Source organism: Apteryx rowi, unplaced genomic scaffold (genome assembly GCF_003343035.1).
Source record: "Apteryx rowi isolate R43461 unplaced genomic scaffold, aptRow1 scaffold_591, whole genome shotgun sequence".
NCBI classification, from domain to species: domain Eukaryota; kingdom Metazoa; phylum Chordata; class Aves; order Apterygiformes; family Apterygidae; genus Apteryx; species Apteryx rowi.
This window is the reverse complement of record NW_020450862.1, coordinates 248,610-272,681: the sequence shown is the minus strand read 5'-3', so window position 1 is coordinate 272,681 and position 24,072 is coordinate 248,610. Positions and strand designations below refer to the sequence as shown.

At 36.1% G+C, this 24,072-nt stretch overlaps 1 protein-coding gene across 18 annotated transcripts in view; it reads right to left on the bottom strand.

Moving 5' to 3' along the window:
* The window catches only part of VPS13B (vacuolar protein sorting 13 homolog B), a 438,137-nt gene that overhangs the window by 170,581 nt on the left and 243,484 nt on the right, over window positions 1–24,072 (bottom strand). For all 18 annotated transcript variants that reach the window (XM_026082771.1, XM_026082768.1, XM_026082772.1 and 15 more), the window contains one exon: window positions 19,502–19,613. In XM_026082771.1, coding sequence (XP_025938556.1) covers window positions 19,502–19,613 — 112 coding nt within the window. The remainder of the gene's footprint in view (window positions 1–19,501; window positions 19,614–24,072) is intronic.

The window sequence follows — 24,072 nt, the reverse complement described above, 5'->3', positions numbered from 1 at the left end:
TTTATAAAATTCAGCTTTGAAAAGGAGGTTGATTTACTGCTATTTCATGATAATTTGAGCAGACACAAATACAGTGCAAAACCTACTACTAGGAATATATTGTTTCCCTGAAAACAGTGAACAACATTGTTAGGGAAGGTAGTCAACATCTTCAGCAAAGCTATCAAACTAGTCTACCTACAACTACTTCTCTTAAATATCTCCAAGCGAGGTGTAAAACAGTCACATTTGAAACAAATGTGCATGGGATAGCCTGGGCTCACGGAAATGAACTCACCCCCCTCTCAGCTGCCAGACTTCCCTAGCTGTGCAGCAGCAAATCTGTCTTCCACAGAAAATGATAATAATAGTAATAATAAAATTATCTAACATTTCCCCCCAAAACTTACCAAAATGTGCTATTTTTGGCTACTAATATTTTTCAGCACAGCCTTCTCTTGCCAAGCTGGAGTGGGCAAGTCTTCTCTTACATTTACTTTGTAAGCTTTTTCTTAAACATAGAAAAACACCCAGACAAAAATCTCGGTTCCTAAACAAACTGCTCAGAGATGAAAGCTTGTAAAATTCCAGACGATTACTTCTGGTTAACTAATTTGTGTCCTTTTCTTGACCAGTTCTATCAACCACGACCATTGAATCGTTATAGGTATTTGTTTTCATTCAATACCATTTTTAAAGGGATTGATTTGCATGGAGGTATCATAATGCAAGAGAAAAGAGGTCTTGTGTTGAACACGTAGAAGAAGGTGGCTGAGAACTGAATTCAGTGCTTTGTGTCCATTTCAGTGGCACGGGTGGCTGACACCTCCTGAAAGGAGCAGAACRTGCTGCTTTGGTTAAAGCAGAGGTGACAAACCCAACTGGACTGATGGACATTCAGCAAAGTGAATTCTGCCAGGTTTCTGTACTTGGTGCACAAGGAGGTCTGGGAGCAGGGACACTGCCCAGGCAGGTCTCTTGTGGCCTGCAGGACAGGAGAGTCCCCTCCCTGCAAGGCTAGAATATAGAAATGGAAAATACGAGAGGCAGATTTCATTCCAGCTCTCTCTGAAATTGCTTATTATGTGACTCTACACAATAAAATTAACCTCTTCATCCATCAGTGTACTTATAGATATTATGGGCATAATGCCAAAATGATGTTGTGAATATAATTAATTAATTTCATATAAAACATTTTGAGATCATCTGATACAGAGTGCTATCAGAATGCAAATAAATAAATATACATGCATATATAAAAATGTTAACTACTTGCAATTTTTTTCAAGATACTTATCATTATGCAACTACTTAATTATTTCTATTTGGGAACCTAGTATGGCACCTATTTAGAGAAACAAATAGCAACTCCCCCGCCCATTAATTACAGTGGTGGTGCCAGGTGGGTGCCACAATAATTCCATTTGTTATCCATTTAGGAAGGTCAGATTTTAGTCAACTGGACCACACCAAGGTCAGAAGTGGTAGCAGTGCAATGATCATATAAAAGCCACTGAACACATGAAAGGAATTACAGTAGATCACACATCAAACATTTTGGCCTTGTGCTTCCTTCCTCTAGTCCTACGGGCAGGAAATGCTCTACATATCCTGTGAGGTGACCAGACATTTAAAAGCAGCCCCTGGTTCCAAAGGATCTGGTACAATGATTTCCTGCAAATAAGCTGAAGAACTTTTACACTGCAGTTGTCTTCTAGAGCCGTATCTGGAACAGAATGAATGATCCAGTGATGATAAGGTACAGTATGGTAAACTATAAAGTAATTTCAGCTTGTCAAAAAAGGCATAAAATGAAACAAAGCTGAACTTTGCAGTTGTGCATTTAGATGTCATCTGTTTTAATGACTTTTGTAACTTTATTGTTTAAATTCCTCAGCAAAAATAACAGCCTGAGCAAGTCTGAACTTTTAAAGATCAGTTTTTCATTTTTATACTGTTTAAAGTTTAGACAGTTTGAGGAATCTTGTTATATTTTTGAAGCATTCACCAAAATTCAGGGAGCATAGTATAAATATACATTTGACAGATTGTATAAATGATAAGTATGCATAATTCCAAAGGAAGGTCTGTATGATATTTTTGGATGCCAAATGTTTCTAGAAAAAGCAAGTGGAATAGAGTTTCTCTAAATAGAGTCAGTGAGGACAGAGCTTGAAGAGTTTAAGTAGGTGGAATGGAAGTTGAGGGGAGGAATTTTAGCAAAAAAGCCAAATTACTATGTAACCCAAACACTTTTATTCTTTTGTTTCATGGTAGAAATGATTTTACCTCAAAATTTAATGCTGTTTTGCAGTAAGAGGATCTCTAATTTTAGTTTTCTCAAATATTTCACATGCACTTGGTATACCACAAAGATAAGATAAATAATCTTGTGATTTTTGCCATTGCTTTCATCCTGTATTTTACTCTGTAACAGTTGATTGTTTAACTAGTTTAGTGGTACAATACCTCAGTCTTTTCAGGTGTTCTATAAATTCACCTGGAATTACTGAGGTTGAGTTTCACTGAACACAGTCCTCACATTTAATTGCATGGAATTTCTTTAAAAGGAAAAGTACAATCTGGTATAATGGTACAATGTAAAAGACACACTGTCCACAGTGTGTTTGATAAGCTGACATGGGGCAGGATTTCTTTTCACTGTTGTGTCAGTATATCAAACCCATACTTGGACATCAGTCAATTCTATAAAAAGTATTTACAGAACCTTGGGGAAAAAAAGCAAACACTGATTTTTTCCTTTATATTAAACAATATATATCTATACATATTTTCAGCATGTGTATATTGTAATAGATGATGTTTAAAGCACATACTGTACAACAAGAAACCAGTTTAAAGCACCAATATTTAACTGCCTAGCTTTCCAAGTCAAAACTCACATTTATCTTTGGCGCTGTTTAAATTAAACTTGAAGGATGCCGCTTATATTTTGGTATTCTTTTCGCTTTTGTACTCATAATGGGAAGCTGGAACAATTTTTAAAACACTGAATAGGACATTGTGAAATACATCATTAACAAAGTCTGAAATCAGGAACAGCCCAGCCTAATATTTGAAAGCCATGCTATGCTGACAGAGAGTTTTAAGAAGGACAAAAATATTTTATCTCCTTTAATAATTCTCTCCTACAGTCCTTGCAGTACTTTTTCCATTTAACTATCACTGGGAAACTATCCTCGTAGAACACCCAATCATAATAAATATGAAATATATTCTCTTTCCTGTTAAAACCAGTATTTTGTGTTCCTGAAAAAACAGTTAAATTACTGTTAAGAGTAGTTCCAAATTCAATATGAATCTATGCCTAAGAAGATATATCAAGGGAAGTTTACTTTTAAATATGTACTGGAAGGGGGGAAAAAAGGAAAGAATAAACATACAAAAAACTTCCTCAGACTCGGTGATTTTTAGCCTGTAAAAGGGAGAAATTATTCATAATCATATGGAAATAMGAGATATATTGAATAATGCACCTTTTATATTTCCCCAGAGATTTAAAGATTTATCTTATGCCTACAGAAATGAACTAAAAGATTATGATCCAACTAGAGAGGCAGTATAGTTTCCAGGTTCTGCTAATTAGGTTGTAGAAGAAACCCTTAGAGCCATCTATACAAATCTGATCATCCCACATGAATTACTGCCTGCAAAAACAAAGAACGGCACCTTTCATACCCATTACAAGTTCTATGACAGTAGTTAAACATTTACTTTTTTGTTTTAAGTCTGTAACAACATGATCAAAACATGCTACTTTTTTATTGAATATTCTCTTAAATCTCTTGAACTCACCCACAGCATGCCTTTAGATCTTATTAGGGATTTTGGAGTTTGGCAGAAATGTAGGAATCCACTTTATTTAAAATAACCTGGGACGGAGGAACTATCTGAAGATAGTGCAATATTAAGGTTCAGCCAGACCCAAGGCAACACACAGGTGATGGCTCTATAGCCAACGAGCCATTGTGTGTTGAAACTGGCTGCTCACAGGGTTCTGAATTGCTCTTATTTTTACATTCTGAAATGTGTAAGTTTTCATTAGATGATCCTGTTATTTAGATTTAGTATCATAAGTATGATTCAAGTTGCCTCAGGAAGTACTAAGACTGGGGCTGGATAAAAGGCCCATTTAATCATGAACATGGGGCAAGCTCAAGCTGTTGAAATGATCTTTTTGTAGCTAAATGTGGAAAACTAACAGATGTCAAGACAACTTTACAAAAGGAAGTAAAAATCACTTGAACACAGCACAAATGGAGCAAGTCACTGTTTGATTACTCAGTTGAGAAGCTAATAAATTTCCTGTTGAAAAGATAATTAGCCTACTTGAGAAATTCAGATTTGCTTAAATGTTGGTATATCTTGAGTTCAGAGAAGTCACAATGCAAAACCATCAGTGCCCTTAAAATAGCAAGGTTCTACCACTTTCAGTTTCCTGAGGGAATTACAGCTTTGAGTTCACATGCTCAAGAGCAGAAGCTCTTGCAACACAGACAGAAGCTGACAAACAGGTGAGGCCTCAGTTATTATCTGAAATGATTCTTCCACTTCAATTTCTAGTCCTTTCTAGCGGAAATTTAGTATCAACTGCATGTTAACAAGCATTTCCAGTTTGCCTGGTGGAAAGGCAGGCATGCTTATTTTAATTCTTAAAGGAACGTAGAGTCTGAAAGGCAATTGCTCAGATCAGTGTTTCTCCTCTCTTCTTTTCATAGAATATTAGGACTGGAATAACCTAGATGGTGTTAGCAAAATACAGACCAAGAAACAATTTACCTGATAAGTATTTTCTTTTCTTTGTTTTGAAAATTATTCTTGAGCATAAAGTACTGAATACTCTCAAACTCCCTTCTCTTGCRTTACTCCTTACTGGATTTTTATTGTTTTCTTATCAGCTGTTTCAGAACCAGAGAAAACATAATTCGAAAAACCTTCACCTTTCCTAAGATTTTTTTTTTTCTTCTCTTGATCATTCTGATCAATCCTCTCTTGATCAAACCACCTCCCCAGCCTCCATCTTGCAGTGTGTTGTGGCTTTGAGGGAAGACTGAAGCAGAGGAAAGAAGTGCTCCATTACAGCATATTTTGGAGATTATGATGTACCTTTTGAAGGTATATCAATTACTGGCCCTTTTAGGGACCTAAGCTAAACCTTTCAGGTATGTTATTACTAGTGACCTTATCTCCTCTTTACGAAGTTGTTTCTGCTCTTTCTTATAGCATGACTAACTGAATCATATCTAAAAGTCAAGCATATTCTCCTTGACTTACTACCACTAGACAATGTTTTCAAGAGTTAACAACTTTTGACAAGGGGTGTAAATTTCCATACAGAAATCCAGCAAGGTTTTCTACAAGGAACACGAGACTAAAGCCATTGAGAGATTTTTTGGCCATAACTGAAGAGGACTCTTTTTTTTTTTTAAGAATCTTTGATTVATTGAAACATTCAGATGTGGAAGAATGCAGCAATGCTTCAAGAGAGATGTACTTGAAAGCTCTGTTTACAAACTAAATTCTGATATACAGATTCTTGCTTTAAAATCTATAACAAAGCTATGAATATAAACCACACATTTTGAGTCCCATTCTTAGCGTCAACTGTAAAACCACTAATTCCTCCATGTTATTAAATATACTTACTGCAACTTAAATTTAGAAAGTTGAGATTAAAGTCACTGTAATTTTTGCTGCTTTTGTGATGAAAAGCAAAGTGATAGCTTTTGTTTTAAACGTATACTACTGCTAAATCTTAAATCATAATACCACTATGTTGAAGTTCTTGAAAGTAAACTTTTAAGTGTACACAGATACGCTACCTTAAAAGGGTAGTTACACGGGGTCTTTTTAACACATGTAGAATACGATTCAAAAGAAGAAAACTGAACAAATGAAATCTATCAGGAACCTGACCTGTAAACTCCTCTTTAGCCTGAAAGTATAAAATATATTAAAATACAAAGGAACCATACACAAAAGGTTAAGCACATGACAAAAGCAAGCAGAATCCAAATTCAGTAGGATTCTCATTCATTACACAGTGTGGTTGAGGTAGCTTTTGGCAGCAGGAGACAACATATTCTTAGAAACCTACATCCTGCCATAGGAAGCCACAGAAAAAGCCACTGCTTTTGTAAACGTTAACATTAAATATAAAGCCTTCACACTAAATCAGTTGAAGCCTACTATACAGCATGTACACAAAGCTTGCCAAAGATGTTTCTGAACAGAGGTTTTACGCAAGCTCCACTTACAGTGCAGTGCCAGGCAAGAGTAATCCTCATCTACTAGAACTATACATCTGTTTTCATGACATTGACCGTGAAGACTACAGATACCATTGTCAGGCAGTTCAACAGACTCAGTGAGGCATAAACGGAGGTGGTTATGAGGAAAATTCAGCGTTTTACTTCCCATCCGGAACTAAAAAAATGCAAGGAGCAAGAAAATACATACAAACACTGATACACACATACACACAAATTAATACATGGCTCACTACACTGTCCATTTGGGAAACTGCAAGTTCCATCATCTGTATTTATTTTGAGTCCAGTTTAGTAAATATATTTGCTTAAATTTTTAATAAGCTACAATGCACACAGAGTGCAATATGTAGCTTTTAAAAATTACTTTTAGAAAGCAACTTTTACAACACTTGCAATTACATAATACATCAGACATTTGTTTATTATGCCAAGAACATGGAAAATTAATTATTGCATATTGTCTGAAGAATAAAGTGTATAGAAAGAGAAAGTGAACAAGTACATAGCAGAGGACTGTGGTCCTTTGAATTTTTGTTGAATATACATATACATGCACACACCACCTTAAATTGGGAGACAGAAAAGTTTCAGCTTTTCTTTAAAACTGGATTTACTAATCTGCAGTTTTTGCCTGTTCCTTGAAAAATTATCACATACAAAAATCAAATAATACTATTCAGTAGTTAAAGAATTTTGTTCATCAGGAGGAGTTAAAATCTCCTCTGTTCCTATCCTGCAAGGACAGGATTCCTACATTCTACCTGCATCACCTCCACACTGTTTTTTTGCCACCAGAGAATCCAGACTATCATGCCAGAAAAATGGAATATCTGTGATTTACAATCATTGACACTGAAGTTAATGAGGACGCCTGATAGTATCTCTATTTTATCAGTCTCAACCTGTACTTGTGCTAGCCATTAACATACCAGTGTTAGCCATTGCCCTCTCACAGAAAGAAACAACCAGCAAAGGGCACAAAAAAGGCTTTTGAAAGTCTGAAGAATGCTACGTTTATCTTTGTGCGCTACATCTACTAAATCCCAGACAAGTATGAACTAGTCTTCAACACAAAGGGGTTGAATTTATATTTTTGAGAACAAAAACCTGAATAGCCTCTGAAATGCAACAAAAATATTGCATATTACTTTTTATCTGTATTCATCTGCAGCATAATCAGGTTAAATAGCAATAGACGGAGACAGATTAGTGCACAGAGTAAGAGCTTAAATATCAGAAGAAATATTAAGAGCAAGACTTCTTACTTAAGGTGGTTGAGCACTCAGCTATCTTGGAAAAATAGTAAGAGCCAGGAATCTCACTCACTTCAATACACCTTGAGTTGTTCAGCATAAATGTAAAAAGGATTTAATTTTGCCACGATAGCTTGGAATAATATCCCATAGAGTAATATGTTCAAACATCTTCCCTGAACTAGTATAACACGCAATTACTCTGTATATTTCTGATCATCTTTTTTATTAAATAGTCAAAAAAAGAAGTAGGAATGCTCTAAAAATTTAAATGGGAAAGAAAGACTCTGGCAAATGGTTTTGCAAAAGAAAAACATCTATCCAAAAAGCAGTTTAAGAACTGTGGTATGAATTTGTCATAGATAAAACCCTGCGAGGAACATCAGAGAACCCACAAATATTTATGGAATGAACCACAATCTGTATACAGAAGTTAAGAAATGTCTCATTACAAATGGGATATGGTTTTCCCAGTAACAGAAGCACAGAACTCACATTATATTTAACCTGAGATCCTGTTATAATTAAAAATACTACAAAAAAAATCTGCTCTTTATATTACTGGAAAATACTTCTCAACAAACAAAGCATTTGTTGAAACCAAATCTGATGGAAATTATATTTACTCACAAACAGTTAAGAAGAAAATTGTAAGTTCTTAAAAGCTTTTCTGAATTATTTTAGAGTAAATTATTTACCACAGCCAAGATCTCTAGATGTTTGTTTTCACTATATGAGACAGAAAAGTAGCCTTGAAATGAGCATTCAATCACATATTTTAAGAATCAGCAATGGAAACCCAGGGAGAAACAGTAAAGAGTTTGTGGAAAGTAACTGAACTTTACTAAACTTAAGTAGCTGGTATAGGTGGACCACTCAAACTCTTAAAACTCATTAATTTCTAAGGGTCAATGAGCTATTTTCTCCCACATTAAAAAAAAAAAACATGAACAAAAAAAGGCTTCACAGTATTTTACAGTAACAGGCGAAGTACTAAAGCTACTTCTTTAGAGAAGAAGAAAGATTAAAGGAGGTAACTTGAAAGAAGAAAAAAATGTAAAAACTTCAATAATGTTACATTATAACATAAAACATACAACACAACTCACATTAAAAAAACCTCTAGTTTTCAGATTTCCTTTTATTTTTCAGTTTTATGGCTTATCTGCAAAATTTTTCATTGCATTCAAGTTGCTGAGCACCTAAACTGYGAAAGGCACCCTGGGATTTTTAAATGGTATTTAACGTCCTTTTTCTTTGTCTCTTGGCCTTTTGGGTTTACCTTTTTCAACTTCCAGCATGTTACAGGATGTTTAATAATGTTAATGTTGGAGCGGAGAATTTTATTGCAATTCTGAGTGCGCAGTGTCCGAGGCTGCCGTTGTTTCAAAGCGTGCGAGGGTGATGGCAGACGGAGCTGACCCGAGGCCAGGCTGCTGCACCCCCACGCTTTCGCCAGGGCCAGTACTGGCGTGACTAAGCAATAAATGGTTTCGGGGAACGACCCGGCTGGCAAATCATTGCCCCGTGCCCCCAGAGAGGCTTGGGCTGCCTTAGCTCCCTCAGCCAGCTCGCTGCTCCGCAGGGACCGCGAGGCCGGGCGCGAGGTTTGGCGAGGCCGCCCCTGCAAAGGGCCCGGGCCCCCGCGGCCGCCCCCACACCTCCCGCTCAGCCGGCTCCTCAGACATCTCCCGCCCACCCTGTCGAGTCCAGAGCCAGGACTGGGAAGAACCAACAGTTTGAAGGGTATTTCCAAATAGGAGGGAGGGCCGTGAGCAGAGGCAAGGGGAGGAAGCAGCTTCACACCCTGGCTTCAGAGAAGCAGGGGCGCTAGCTGAGGGGAAACAGAGAAACAGGACACCTGGGCGGGGAGCACTTAAAACATCAAAAAGGTGTGAAGCAAAGAGAAGAAATGACTCTTGCTAGGGGGAGGAAGACAGGAACTGGAATAAATCTAAGGTCTCAATAAAAAAAATCATGTACATGTATTTATCATTAAAGATCAGGAAATACCAAGGCAGCAGTTGAAAATACTAGGCATTTTAGTATGCAAAGTGAAAAATGTAATATAATGGAAAGCTTAAACAGATTGAAGCCAATCATAATTCAAATAATTGTTTAATTTTATTTTGATTGGCTTCACTGTCATTGGCTCCATCATAGCAGAGCTACAGGTTTTTGGTCAAGATATGGAAAAAAATTTTGTTAAAAGTTATCAGACCAATATAAACAAAGCAAACCATAATCTCTCCCCCACTCAATTGCCATTAAAAATTATAAATTTCAAAACTGAAATTATATGAATTTTATRTGTCAAGCACCATATATACTACACTGCAAATACTAAATAATTGTGTTAAAAATAGTATTTGAGACAGAAATAAAAATCATAGGACTAAGGAAACTCTGTGTTCAGGCTACCCTAATAGCCTTAATTAGTCTGGGCCGTGCAGAACATATGGCAGGTAAGGTCACCCACAGCTGAGAAACCTTTTTATAGAACCAAGTGCAGCGTGCTGGCACAATACAGAACGCAACACCCTTGTGCAAGTTTTGCTTTACAACTACTATTTAAATCTGACCTTCAACTGTCAAATGAACGGTGGCACCCTGATTCAACAAGCGCAGAAATGGAGGCAATGCTGCAACAAATTAGGTAGAGTCTGATGCCGATGATTTCGTAGAGCTCCTCCCGTGAAGCGCTGCTTCTCCAGCGCCTCTCTCCCAGGTTACAGCTACACTGGGTGACCCCAGAATAGCATGATCTGAACAGACAGGTTAGTTTTAACTCAGCCTGAAATCCTACTTCCAATTTAGTTTTAAATTATGCTCAGGTTGTGCCAGTGGGAATGTGCGATACCCGAATGCTCAAACAATCCTAGCCACGGTGCAAGCTCAGAAGGTTTATAGCAGAGACTAAATGTGGTCGCACTAAACACTAAGGCTGAGCTCCTCCCTCTGCTGCAGCTCTGGCACCACTTCGCAAACGGGCTGGAGCAAGGCACACGGGCGAATACAGCTTTGTATGTGGAGCGTGACGTTTTTAGCATCACGTTTGCCTGAGGAAGCACCCGTGCCAGCTGGCCATAGCTAGCTGGTCCTGCCTGCGCTGGCACAGAAGGTCCCAGGAGCACACGGGCGCCTCCACAAGGTGTCCCCACCAGGAGCGCTGCCCCTCGCCTCGTCCCTGCAGCCCCCGAACACGCGGGCAAGCGCGCAGTGTCCTGCCGGCCAGACCTGAAGGCATCTGAGGCATCCATGGGCAGGACCTTTGACATCTCTGCCTGCCTCCGGAGCTGGACTTGCTGGCACAGATAAACGGTTCTCTGAGAACCTCCAGAAATTGGTTTCCTCCCTTTTTTCCTCCCCAACGCCTCCTCATGAAGGGCTGGGACGCTGCTAGGGCGAAGGACACATGCAAATATTTCAGCCAAATTAGAAGCACCCGACCCAACTGAAAGCAATAGAGAACTTTGCAGATAAAAGATAAAAGTAATATCAAATTATTAAAACAAAAATAAAATAATTAAAAATCATTGAAAGGGCTTCTTGAGGTGGGAGGTTACTTAGCTTTTTATTCTTTAAATACAAGCATTGTTTGACAGTTACTAGAAGACTTTTTTTTTTTTTAAACAAATTTACAGGTTTCACCTTTGCTCGTTTGAATGAATGCGTTATTTCTGTGAAATCATTCTTTACTGACAATTATTTGACATTTTTTTCCTGACGTATTTAATACGGTATCCAAAAGAGCTGCCCTGATTAACAAGAATTGCACAAAGAAATTCAAAAGTACCATAAAAGTCAGAAAAAAAAGTTCAATACTACTAAGAGAAAGAGAAAATATGAAGTGGATATGTGTACTGAACACATAGTGATTAACCTGATCAAATTAAAGAAAAAAGTAAAGTTGCAGAAATGCTTTTCTTCTTCTGAAATATATTTTATCATGGTAAATCACAGTATAAGGAAAATAAATGTATTTTAAATATATATATTTAAGAAAATTAGTCATATATTATTGCACATTCCAGTATAACTCTCAATTAAAAGATCTCAAGCGAAAGTAAGATTGATAGTTAAAGCTGAACATTTTTAGAGTTCAATTCCAAATATAAGTGTAGCTTTGAATAGCTTTAGGTATTAGATAGCTAAGAAGCTACATTTCTGAAATTAAATGGGCAGTTCCAGCTGTTAGTTTACAATTAGTTTCCACTGAGGGTTTTAAATTAATAACTGCTGCAATAGCCTCAAACATGCCAATGTTAATTAGGAGCAGTGTTTCCATGTAATGCTATCCCTATATATGAACATTTTACTGGGGGAAAAATCTAGATAGACTTTTTGGCCTCGCTACTGGAGATAGAAGAAGAGACAAATGTTTGGCAGGACAATTCTTAACTTCCAAGAGCCATTYCAGAGAGAGGTTTGGGATGCTCACGGAAGAAAAAGATGACTTTCTTGAGGGCCTCATGCTAAAAAAAGCAAAGTTCAAGTACAGTAGCAAAGGATAACATTTATAATTTGATATTTAATATGAATATTTTGATTTAAAATCAATTTCAAAAATTAATAAAACTAAGGATTAGTAAACGCAAAAATGTAACACTCCATATCCAAATTAAATTTAGAGAAAAGCCTCATAAAAAGAAGTATCTTGAGAAATAAAATCATCCTGAATTGAAATTCTGCTATGAGTTAGGAAATAAATTACAGGAAAAAGTTTAAAACATTCAATTTTACTTTTTTTCCCCCCCCTTAACACAGGAAGATAAGAGCTGGCAATGCTGTTAGTGTAACCCTGTTTAATAGCTTCTATGGTATAAATGAAATACTTCTCCTTGAAATATCGAGCTTTTCTAAAAGTTATTTTTCTATAGAATGTTACCTCTGCAATTTTAAACATTTTGAAATTAAGAAACCTGCAGCAGAGTTTACGATTCAGTGTTATTTTTTTAAATCCCCTCTGGTATATATGCACATTTTATTAAGCTSTTCACGTTCCCATCAAAAAATGATGTATGCATATATTTTTTACTGATTATATTTTTTCTTTATTCAAAGAAAAATAAAGAAACTCAAGTTGACATCAGCTAATTATATGTTTGCCTACCAAATAAGCTTCAATTATGTATTCCAAAAAATAAAGTAAAAGGGAAAATAAGCTAAGAGTTTTATTAGAGCCTTTATAAAATAATCAACGCTTTAAAAGAAAATTGTTTGTAACAGGTGTGTATTCTGAGTAACATCTAGTTATTTGAATACTAAGCTTCTAAACAAAAGCAGAAGAATCTTTTAAGACTCTTAATTGGTTTGAAAAACAAAACATGAAAGATTAACGTTAACATTATTGCTCAAGCTATAGTTACAGAAAAACTACGCTTCTCATAATAATAATGAAAAGATATGATTCTATGATGTAAATATGGCCCACAGCAAAATAAAACCGAACAAAAAATATTCCTGAAGAGAAGATGTGGGTACTGTTGAAAAGTTTTGGAAAGCATTTGATTTTCCAAACCACATTTGAAAAAAAAAAAAAAAAGATTTCCACCCAAATTTCTGACTGTGTTCACAGTTTTCGCATAAAACCTTTCCACCATCTTTCCCTCCTTTCATTCCAGCACTATCAGCAGAGACACACAAAAATTGCTTATAACTTTTTTTTTTTCTCCACTGAAAGAGTTTTGATAACCATTATGGGCATAACATGATTATTACAGGTATGTTTTAGATAAAGCTTCTTGAACTAAAGATGAATAGCAGATATTTTGTATAAGATATATGCAATTTTTTTTGTTATTTGTAAAGGTTTGAGCATTAAAAAAAGAGTAGAAAACAGGAAAGTACAAAAATGAAAAACAGAGTAGATGGGATATATTTACAATGAAAGATTTTAAGAAAAATTCTAAATAATTTACAGCTACCTTTTGATGGCTAACTCTTTACATGAAATTTTTTGGGGGGTTTAGAGAATTTCAATTATATTCACAAATTGAAAACAGGCTAAGGACAGCAGTTTACTTCAGTCTATGAAAGTCCTACACATGAAAATGACCATGGAACATTCAGACCTGGACTATTAAGCTTTGATGCATGGCATGAATGAAATCCTTGGATCTCAGAAATGATGAAGACAGAGAATGGACAAAAATTAGATTCTTTAATGGCCAAGCTGAGGAAAACTTATGGCTCTGTTCACCTAAATTTCCAGAACTTTATGGTTTAGTAATACTTATTCAGCAGTTATTTATTTCAGTCTATCTGTTCACAGATATTCCCTAAAATACTAGTAATTAATGTTTCATGTCAGAGTTTGCTAAAAACAACAATATTGGGGTCGATTCCATCTCTACTGCAGAAAAACATAGATCATGCACAGAAAAAAAGATGTAGATTTACTTGGCAACTATCTATAATAAATGAGCAGGCAATTTGCACAGTATTTGGTATAATGGGAGCCCTTATCCTGATACAGAACCAAAACTAAATGTCATCTCAACTTCATCTCTACATGTTTCATATTTAAGCAGAGTCATGGGTCTACTCCTCCTACTTTTCAGTCAGAGAAAAAGAACTGCTGAATCTTGTGACAGAGTTTTCTTTGCCATTTTCCTATTAACACTGTCCAGTTTTTCTGGTTGCTTAGAGCAACGGATGTTATTAGCTATTATAAAAACCCAACATGCATAGATTTTTTTTTAATATAGTCCTTTTTATGCCAGCTTTCAGCAGATAAAATATGTTCAAGGATTCAAATTAGTCTCAGCATAACTGCACTAAGCACTGCTCATATATATAGAAAAATACTAATTGCAAGCCCAAATAGGTTGCAATCTGAAAAGGTGACAAAAAGACAGAATGTGGGATAACTGGACAAAAAACTGGCTAAGAGGGCTACAGACACATTGGATTAGTTCCACTTCTTTAAAGTATCACAATTTATTGATGCTGATACTCTACATTAGGCATTTTTATTAAAGGAGAAAGAATTGAGGAAACAAAGGAGAGCATGTGCAGAAGCGCAAAGAAGGACCTGTGTCTTTGCAGAGGCAGCCCATCTTCAGGAGATGCTGCTCTGCTTGCTGCAGCTAACTCCATAAAGGATCTCTGGCCCTAGTGCCCTCAAAATTGCTTTATATCCATCAAGAGCCTGTTCTTTTGACAAGCGATTATCAAGCAGATCTAAATGATCTTCCAGGCTTCATGCCTGGACAAAGCCTTGAGCAACTTGATCTAAGTTACTTTGAATGATAGGCAGGACTAGATGAGCAGAGAAGTCCCCTCTAACCTAAATTATTCAATGATTCTATGCTTTGCTTTGACTTTTGGAAAAGGGTTGGAAAAAGAACCCACATAGCTGCTTTCAGCAGATTCCAAATAAAACCATATATGTAAGCTTTTAGAGAAGTGCCTCGAATTAAAATAACAGCTTGAATATGGTGTTGGGTCAGTGCTAATATGAAATCTTTAGTGATGTTCTCCAAAATGAACAAGCAGTGGTACAAGCACCACAACTGTTGAAAGTCTGTGTAGCTGGCATATAGTTAAATTCTTAATTTCATTATGCTACCACTGTAGCAGAAGCATATTGTTGGTATTAGGTACCAAAAAATCCATACGTGAGATGTTTTACGAGGCAAAATACTTCAATTGGAATTTTTATCTTACTAGACACCAAAGAATCCAAACAAGAGAGAGCCCAGGACTGAGAAACACACTCTCTGGTCTCCAATGAGATGTTTGTTTTTCCCATAGTTAAAGCAATTATAATATTTCCTTCCTGTGTGATTTCTCTGACATCAAATAACAAGCTGACTTTCACTCAGTAAGGGCATTAACAGGATTTCTCTATCAAGGCATTTTTCTTCACAGAAACTGCTAGAACTTCCTCTGTTCTGTTAAATGTGGTTGAAATTGGCCATTTCAAGTTACTGGCGAACATACACAGCACGATGACACAAGCTAAGGAACGAACACATCCTCTTGTTTTTCCGTGACCTGCTGAGTCATCTCCAAGCAGCAGCCTCTCAAGCCCCAATTCACTAGGATCAGATGGTTAAAACCAGAAAAATGCGGTCCTCTCCTTCACCACTAAACAGGCCCTTCATTTACCCTGATCACCTGCCTCCTCCCTCCGCAGCTGTAACTGACTGCCCTTCTCCAGGCCGGGCAGCTGCCTCTTGTGCCTGCTCGCCCCAAATCCCCTTGATTCGGCTCCCTGGCCCCAGCCCCAGCCCCCAGGCCTCCTGACACCTACAACAGTTCAGCTCCACGGAACTGACAGGCCCTTGACAGGAACGTATGACTCCGATCCTGTTTGTTGAAGACACACACACGTTAGTGGGGGGTTAAGAATCAGAAATTCAGGAGAAATCACTAAGACAAATTCCTAGGATTTAGGAGCAAACAAATTAAAAAGCAGAAATTGTCTCTTACTGTGAGCAGCTAAAAAAATTGTAACAGTGTTTCTTTTAGGAGTCCTGTATTTTGTGCTATGGTACCTGCATCTTTGTTTACTGTGTGTATTTATGGGTTTTAAATAAATTAGACCATTTTGTACTGGAGGAAATAGTTATTTTTAGGCTAATTTTAATATGGTAAAAGAAAATGAAATTACTATGTCAGTAAATTTCTTTCCAACTTTCAATATTCACCTGAAAAAATATTTGTGCCCAAATTTTTGGGGCACGTTATTTTTCCGACATTCCATTTTCAGTTTAGTTCTTTCTCCAAGTTAAGCAAGTAAGTTATTTTTTCCTAAGGCATAGATGGAGACACTTCAGCTCACAGGCCAAAAGCAGTCTACAGTTTTATTTAATATGACCTGCAGCCACACCAGATATACCTTTCAGGCACTAGCATTCTGTTAATGACAAATGAACACATTCAGTATTTTTCATAAATTTATGGGCCACCCTCAAAAGACATTTGGAAATTCTATTTAGCCATTAACCATGAAGAAATTTCTCAGCCTTTCCTAAAATAAGAGTTTCTAAATGGGAAGCAAAAATTCTTCTTTCTCATGAAACACTACCAAAGTGACATTAATTACATGTGGTTGTAGCTCAGACCTAAACAGAAGACTATTTAAACCAAAGTGACACCACAAATTAAGTTTGTATCCCCACTCCAGAAACACTGTAAAGACAGTGGTTCAGACAATGATTTATTTTCTTATATTCTATTAAAAGCAGCAGTAGTAAATTAGAGGAGAAAAGAGGTTGGAAAAAGACAGATGACGACATGTTGGGATTATTAGAATGCTGTAGCAGTTAATTCTTCAGTAATCAACAGGCTGCTGTAATTTTTTTTATTATTATTTTTTTTAAGTCTCTTAAGCTGGGTATTGTACTACTTATACCTCTCTTGATATGTACTAACAAATCATTCACCAAAATGCAAGGGTTACACATTGTGTGGGTTTGTTCATTTAACTACTTGATTTTTAAGCATTCCTTATTAGCACTAGAATTCTCCAGTTACACATTTTTACCATCTAGTTTCATCCATTGTGGCAGGTTAAAAATACTGCACAGGTATCAAATCTGGTATTTGGAGAACAGAATATTAATATCCGGCCCATGTGATAAGACTGTCCCACTGTTTGGGGTTTTGGGGTTGGGGTTTTTTTGACTTGAATACAAATTGTGTGTCCTGCCCTAAAAATACAAAATCTTTGCATTATCTTACTTTCCAAAGGAAAACTGAAAAGCACTGAAATGAACTCCACTGCTCTAACAGCAGTGACTGTCACATAAGAAAATGAGCAGATATCTTCCACCATGCTTCTATAACTACAGGAAATTCTGGACCAAAGAATATGCAATTAGAAAATGCATATATTTCAACATCAAACTGGAATCTTACAACTTCATAGTAAAAAATATTAATTTATATTGCTAGAAAAAGTGTTGAGCCTTGCTTAAACAGATCAAAATAGCAACCCTCTTCCCAAAACTGAAAGACCACCCACCACCAACTTCAATATTGTCTCATAAAATTCTGCAAAGTAACTTGACACTCTGCCTCAATGTTTTTTAAAAACACTGAAGCTAGTATAATTGGATGATTAAAGGAACAAAGATAAGACCGAGTCATTTGACAGCTGCTGAGAAAGGTGAACAATGTTCACAGAAGCAGTTAGAGGAAAATACTGAAAATGGCAGACATTTCTGAGGAAAATCTTCATAGAAACACAGCACGATGTTGTGAAGCTGGTCACAGAGAAGCCAATAATTATCAGATGAGAGATGTCTGTGCCTCAATGCTTATGTCCACCTTACCCATTTGGCAACTGATTTCCAAAGGAAGACTGAAGCATATCATAACAGTATAAAACTGTGAAAACCTGACATACACAAATCTAGTCCAGAACTTTTATATATATAAAAAAACAAGACCACTAATGCAAAATGGCAGCAGAACCTTTAAGCAATCCAGTGACTTTTGGTTTGGGAAGCACAAAATTTCAGCATTTAAGATGAAGCCACAGATGTGAAGATATCAGACTCAAAAATGTACACTGGCATTGCTTCATTGATTTTAATGGAAATCACATCACTTCCATTGCTGACTCACTGATTTGTAACATGTATACAAGGAACATTACACAGTTTCCCTTAGGTGATGGAAACATTACTGAAGCTAGAACTTGCAGATTTCACTTTAAGATAGGGGATTTTTTGGACAGATTTTTGGTTGCTGTGAGAAGAAGACTGGAACCTACATTTGGTTTTGTAACTCTCAAAGCAGAAACCAGATGGGAGCCTCCCCACAGACAGCGGGCAGAAGCAGAAGGAGCCAGTACAAATGTTGGGAAGATCTCTCTTATCTGTGGGCACATTGAGAATTGGTTCAAACCTTGCCACCCAAAGCAGTTGCTGTTGCCCAGCTGTAAGATTTCTTCCATGAAAGCTCCATAACATGACAACAGATACATGGCTCTTTTTTTTTTTTAAAAAAAGGATAAACTACTGTTACTAAATATACAAGCAAATGCAATAATTTAAATATTTCCAAATGGAAATATGAATAAAAGACTCTCTTACAACTTCTAAGTGATCAGAAGAGAAACTGGAGATATTTCATGGTCTCCTTAAAATTCCTAGTCTTGACAAAAAGTAAAACTTTCTGTCATTTTCTAGGCAATAAATGTTTTACTGCTGAGAAAAGATTTTGATGTTTGTAATTTCTATTGAAGAGCACTACGAAGTACTTAAAAATATTGCCACATCTGAAAAACAGACCAACTGGAAGTATAAGACGCTTGTTCATCTGTATTTCTGTGACTTTTCTCACTTGGTATTATTTGCAACCATACTTTCATGTCTGGCAACAGTGCCAACTCTACTAAGGATCATATATTACTTTTATCATGTTGATTACATATGTTCACCAGTTTTGCTGCCTATATATGATTAGTGTGGTTTGCACATACTTAGTGACACAATCCAGAGCATGACATTTTCACAGAAAATGTGTTTACTGGGAAAGAGCTCCTTAGAAGTTTGCTTTCCTTTACAGCTTTGATCTGCATGACATCAAGAATCCTACAGTTTGAATATGTTTACCATTTATATTATTAAGATCTATCTCCTTTATACTATATGGCTACTGAGCGCTTTGGTAGTCACAAAAAATCCCTTTTCTCTTAGGTGAACTTGGTAATAGCTGAATAAAAGAAAGCCTCTTAAAATGTTCTCATCTGTGAGCTTTAGCTTCATAATGACTTGACATTTAAATTCTGTTATTCATCAGGACTTCACAGAAGAACTTGATTTGTCTAAATGGATTTGAAAGCCCACAAGTGAAGAAAATCAGAAAAACCTGGTTTTGAATATCAAAAGATTGTATGTGAAAAGTATTTTTACAGGCTGCACGTACCCCTGTTTTATTGATCAATTAACTTCTCCCAAAATGAATTTTTCTGAGACTGTATATAAAAAACCCCAACCCTCCCCCAACACTTACTGATAAATGTCTTTTCTGAGCACAGCTCTGCTAAGAGGGTTGTCAGCCTGGGGAGCCATAGAGACAGATCCAATCTTGAGAACCAAAGTGTCTTCTTTAATTGCTGGATTAGCTGTAGTGAGGAGAAGAGAAAACATGTGTTTGATTAAAAAGCAACTGCATATAGCAGAACCATAGAAAAACTGTTTCTTAAAAAAATCTAAGTAAGAATGTCTGCTACAATTCATTTCTGCTCAAGAGCAAAAACAAATGCAAAAAAATCCCATGAAATTAATAGCATTGTTGTGATATATAAAAGATAAAACCATTCTCATTTAACTTCACTACAGATTTTAATCACACAACTAAATCCTGGTCTGTGATTTCCTACCTTCTCTTATGCTTTTTTATTTCAATTTTTTTTTCCAAAATGATGTTGATCCCAAAGACTTGTATGTGATATGGCTGTTTCTCCAATAATTATCTACTGAAATATCTGCATGTTAAGCATTTTGAATCCTGCATTCTTTTTAACATGGGCCTAGGTCCTTTTAGATGGAAAAAAAAAATTGCAGAATACTATAATGTGACCATTACAGTAGCATTTGCTATGGGTTGCAACACAGAGAAAAGTTCAAACCTGAAGACTGAAGGAAGAGGGTCTGAAACCTGTCACATATATAAAATACAAAATACTTCGTATATTGGGAGAAAAAAAGATAGTAAATTCCACAGCAATAGCAAAATTATTCTACAAATAAAAAACCCTCTACTTTCCACTTTATCCTATTTACATTTCAGCCACATGTATAAATTCTTAGTTTTAAAAGCACTAATCATATTAGGTAGAAAACCAAAGTTCTGTCCAGAAAAAATAGCACTGTATTTCTTGTAGTAAACAAACTCTGTGAATTTTCCTTATAGGAAAAGACTGAGTCTACCGAGTCTCCTTTTCAGCAGCCACAGACATATTAACAAAGTATTTTGATAGGCCTCTGCTCAAAAGACCTTGGGATAATTAGGAAGCAGCTGAGAACATGTGCTGCAAGCTCACTCAGTACACCATCTGAAGTGAAACCGTTCCCTTCAGCCCCCATGCGATACATATCAAGAACAGCGCTGTGCTTTCCCATGCGCTCTCGCGTGCAAGGAAGTTCAGCAAGACACCTGTACAATGGATCCTGAAAACAAATGGGAGCAGCAAAAGAAGGTTTCAATATCTTACTGAATAGTGAACTGCTTGATGTGGAAAGAACTAGTGAGCTCACTATGAGCTTAAAAACTTGGCTTCTCCAGACCAGTTAAATTCTTGGTGAATCAGACACCACGCTCCGCAGTTATAATTAAAAAAAACAGAAGGTAAAAAAAAAAAAAGAAAAGAAGAAAGTCACAGAATTCACAGAAATTCTAATAGGATATTTTGAAACAATTGTATGGAAATGGTAGAATAGCAGAACGGTGACACAAGTTATAACACAATAACTAGATGAGAATATAAGGCATTTGCTTAAAAGAACTTCATCTACTTAAAAAGCAGAAGCCAAATCCTTCCATCTCCAGAGCAGAGCAAAATCATATGCAGCTGGTTTGTTTGCCAGAACTAAGGCAGAAAAGTTAAGCTGACAACAAAATCCTACTTTTGAATAATCAGAAAGCATGTTTTGAATTTTTAAAATAAAAAATAAACATGGCACTGTACTAAGTATTAGATTTCCTGCCACTTGGCAAGTTGGATTTTTTTTCCCCTGATACTCACATAAGAAATAAGAAAAAGGAGTAAAGATATGAAATATAGTTCACATTCTAATTGTAACGTATTTAGGTGGCAAATGCCCTATTCTGAGTAGTGGTTGTTAATAAAATACATTTTAGGTTAAGAATTTTAATTTGTCTCTGACACTTAGGAAACCATAATAAACAGAGGTCCACTCCTCATGGTCTCTGCTACGTGAGCTTTGTAGGGGTGGTCTTCTCATGGGTGGGCATGGCTCTGTTGTGGGCAGTTTCATGCAGGTTAAGAAATTAAGTCTTAAGCTTAAAACAGAAAGAATTACAGGCATTAATATTTTCATACTTCAGTACTAGTTTCTAATGAGTGGTGATATGAGTCATGAGTGGGGATGATGAATACCTATCTCCATTCATTAATCCGTGCATTCTCCCATTAGTTTTTCACAATGTGTGTATACTGTAATAAACAGCCACAGTCATTTTCGTACAAATATTTAAACCTCTGAGGAAAAAAAAGCCTACATTACACAGTATAAATACAACCTAGGAAAAACCTACAGACCCAAGGGTAATCAAGCTCCTCACAATCTCATTTGGTTTTAACCAATCGTCTCAGTGGTCTTTTTGTTGAGCTAAACACATTGTGCTCTTTTAATCCTTCTCATAAGGCTTCTTTTCCAGTACTTGATTAATATTTGTGGCTCTTTCCAGAAACCTCTCTAGTTGTATCAATACCCATTTTTATAACATAAAGAAAACTGGATATGATACTCCATCATCTGCCATATGCAGAAGTACCACTACCTCCTTTATTTCTTTCCAGTATTTTCATATTTTACATCAAAAAAATATTAGCTCTTTTTGTCATGGCATCATACTTCCTATTGAGATGCTTCTCCACTGTGACCCTTAAACTGTTTTCATGCACTGCTTTCCAGAAAAGTCTCCAGTCCTGAAGATGTAGTCTGCATAGCCTTTTCCTTGATATATAACTTTACCTGTAGAATATCTTTAGTGTATCTTGTACACGCAGTGATGTAAACACAGTGACGCAGATGCATGGATATGCAGTCCTCAACATTACTTTCCTGCAGGAAATTCTTTACAACCTAAGTTGGTGTTAGCAGCAATGGTTTTATATTTACTTTCAGATTATTAAATGCAATTAATTTATAAGTACTCACGGGCAACTATTTTTTTTAGATTTCTAGTTAGCAATTTTAAATTCATTTAACTTTTCCACTGATATTATATGGGGATGTTTTTAAGTTAGAATGATATACATGATATACAACGTCAAGCTCCCTGCAAAACTCTAAGCATATGAAATCTTTGCAAAAATTTTTATTGACTAAGACCTGTAATTATGACACTGAATAGATATCAGATGTGTTTAACGAGACTAATTCTCCATAAAACCATATTGGATTATTGTGTAATAAATATCATGTAATTCTTTATTAACTGAATCCTGTAGTGGATTTTTCCTTTATGTTGTGCAAGGGACATGAATAAAGCTACCTGTCTTAATTTTACTTGAACATCCCACTTGTCATTTTTAATAGGAATACCTTCAGCTGTCTAAAACCTGCTATTCCAAGGTGTGCTAAAAACTAACCTCAGATGATCAAGATCCTTGAGTGCAAGTTATTCAGTCTGACTGATTTGAAACTGTTTAATAGTAAGCAAGGAGGATGGTAGAGTCCATATGWAATGACAGACTTCAAAGTAGAGAGTCATGCTCATATGACAAGAATATATCACTTTTACAAATGCAGGATATACGTTTATTGAGTATGCTGCCTTTTCTTTCTCACTATCAACAAATTTATCATGTCCTTGCTAGTGATTTCTGATATTTTGCTCCTAGTACATATTAAAAAAAAATTCCTATTGTCCTCAAACCAGCCAGATGTGGGTTTTCCCTGTCCTTAGCACTTCCTATCAGTTTTTTTTGCAATTTACAATTTTTTATTTATAGTAGCTGCTATGCAGCATTTCTTTTTCCAATTTGTTATATATTGCTTTTATATATTTGTCTTTATTTCATCACTAAATAAGTGTAAGCTGTTGGCCAGAGCTTGAAAAACCACTTGCTATATTAACAAATCAAACTTTGAGTTAAAGCATCATTTCTTCTACTCTGCTTTCTGTCTAGGATTGACTGTTGCCCTCAAAGTCTGCCACAAAAAGAAATGTTAATTTGGTACTGCTGCAAAAACCATGAAGCTAAAAGGTTTTAAAATGGCATGTGGGTGCATGCGTGTAAAATTCCCAATCAAAAAAAAAAATCACGACTTTGATTATTTCATGGTGTTTGTGTATCTCAGTTCATTGTGCAAATTTGGTTTTGGACTGCATTTGGACTGCAATAGTAGATTTGCCTTCTTTTTAAATTCTGTACATGAATCTAAATTATATGTGTTTTTTGGGGGGAGGATAGTTTTGGTAGCTAGCACAAGATAAAAGATATGAAAAGCAGACAACTGTGACTAAAAGACAAACTGAGGTTATTGCTTTTTTACTTACAATGCAGTGATCACATCTTGAAACACACAACTCTTACTGGATTAAAAAACTCTCTGAATCAATAGATGATGAATGAGGTCTTATGGGGAATGCAGGTTCCCTGCTAAACAAGTGTTCTGCCATAGCTCAACAGTAACATGGGTCATACTCAATTCTTACTCATTATTGCCTCTACAATGTATGGGTCTTGAGGACAATAAACAGCAGAAGCAAGAGGAGGTTTATTTCACATTCATAAACACAGGAGAGATTGAGAAAATCTGGATAAAGAGAATGGTACTCATTTTGATGACATTTCAGAATTTTCCAGTGGAAGAGGTTAGTTGGCTTTC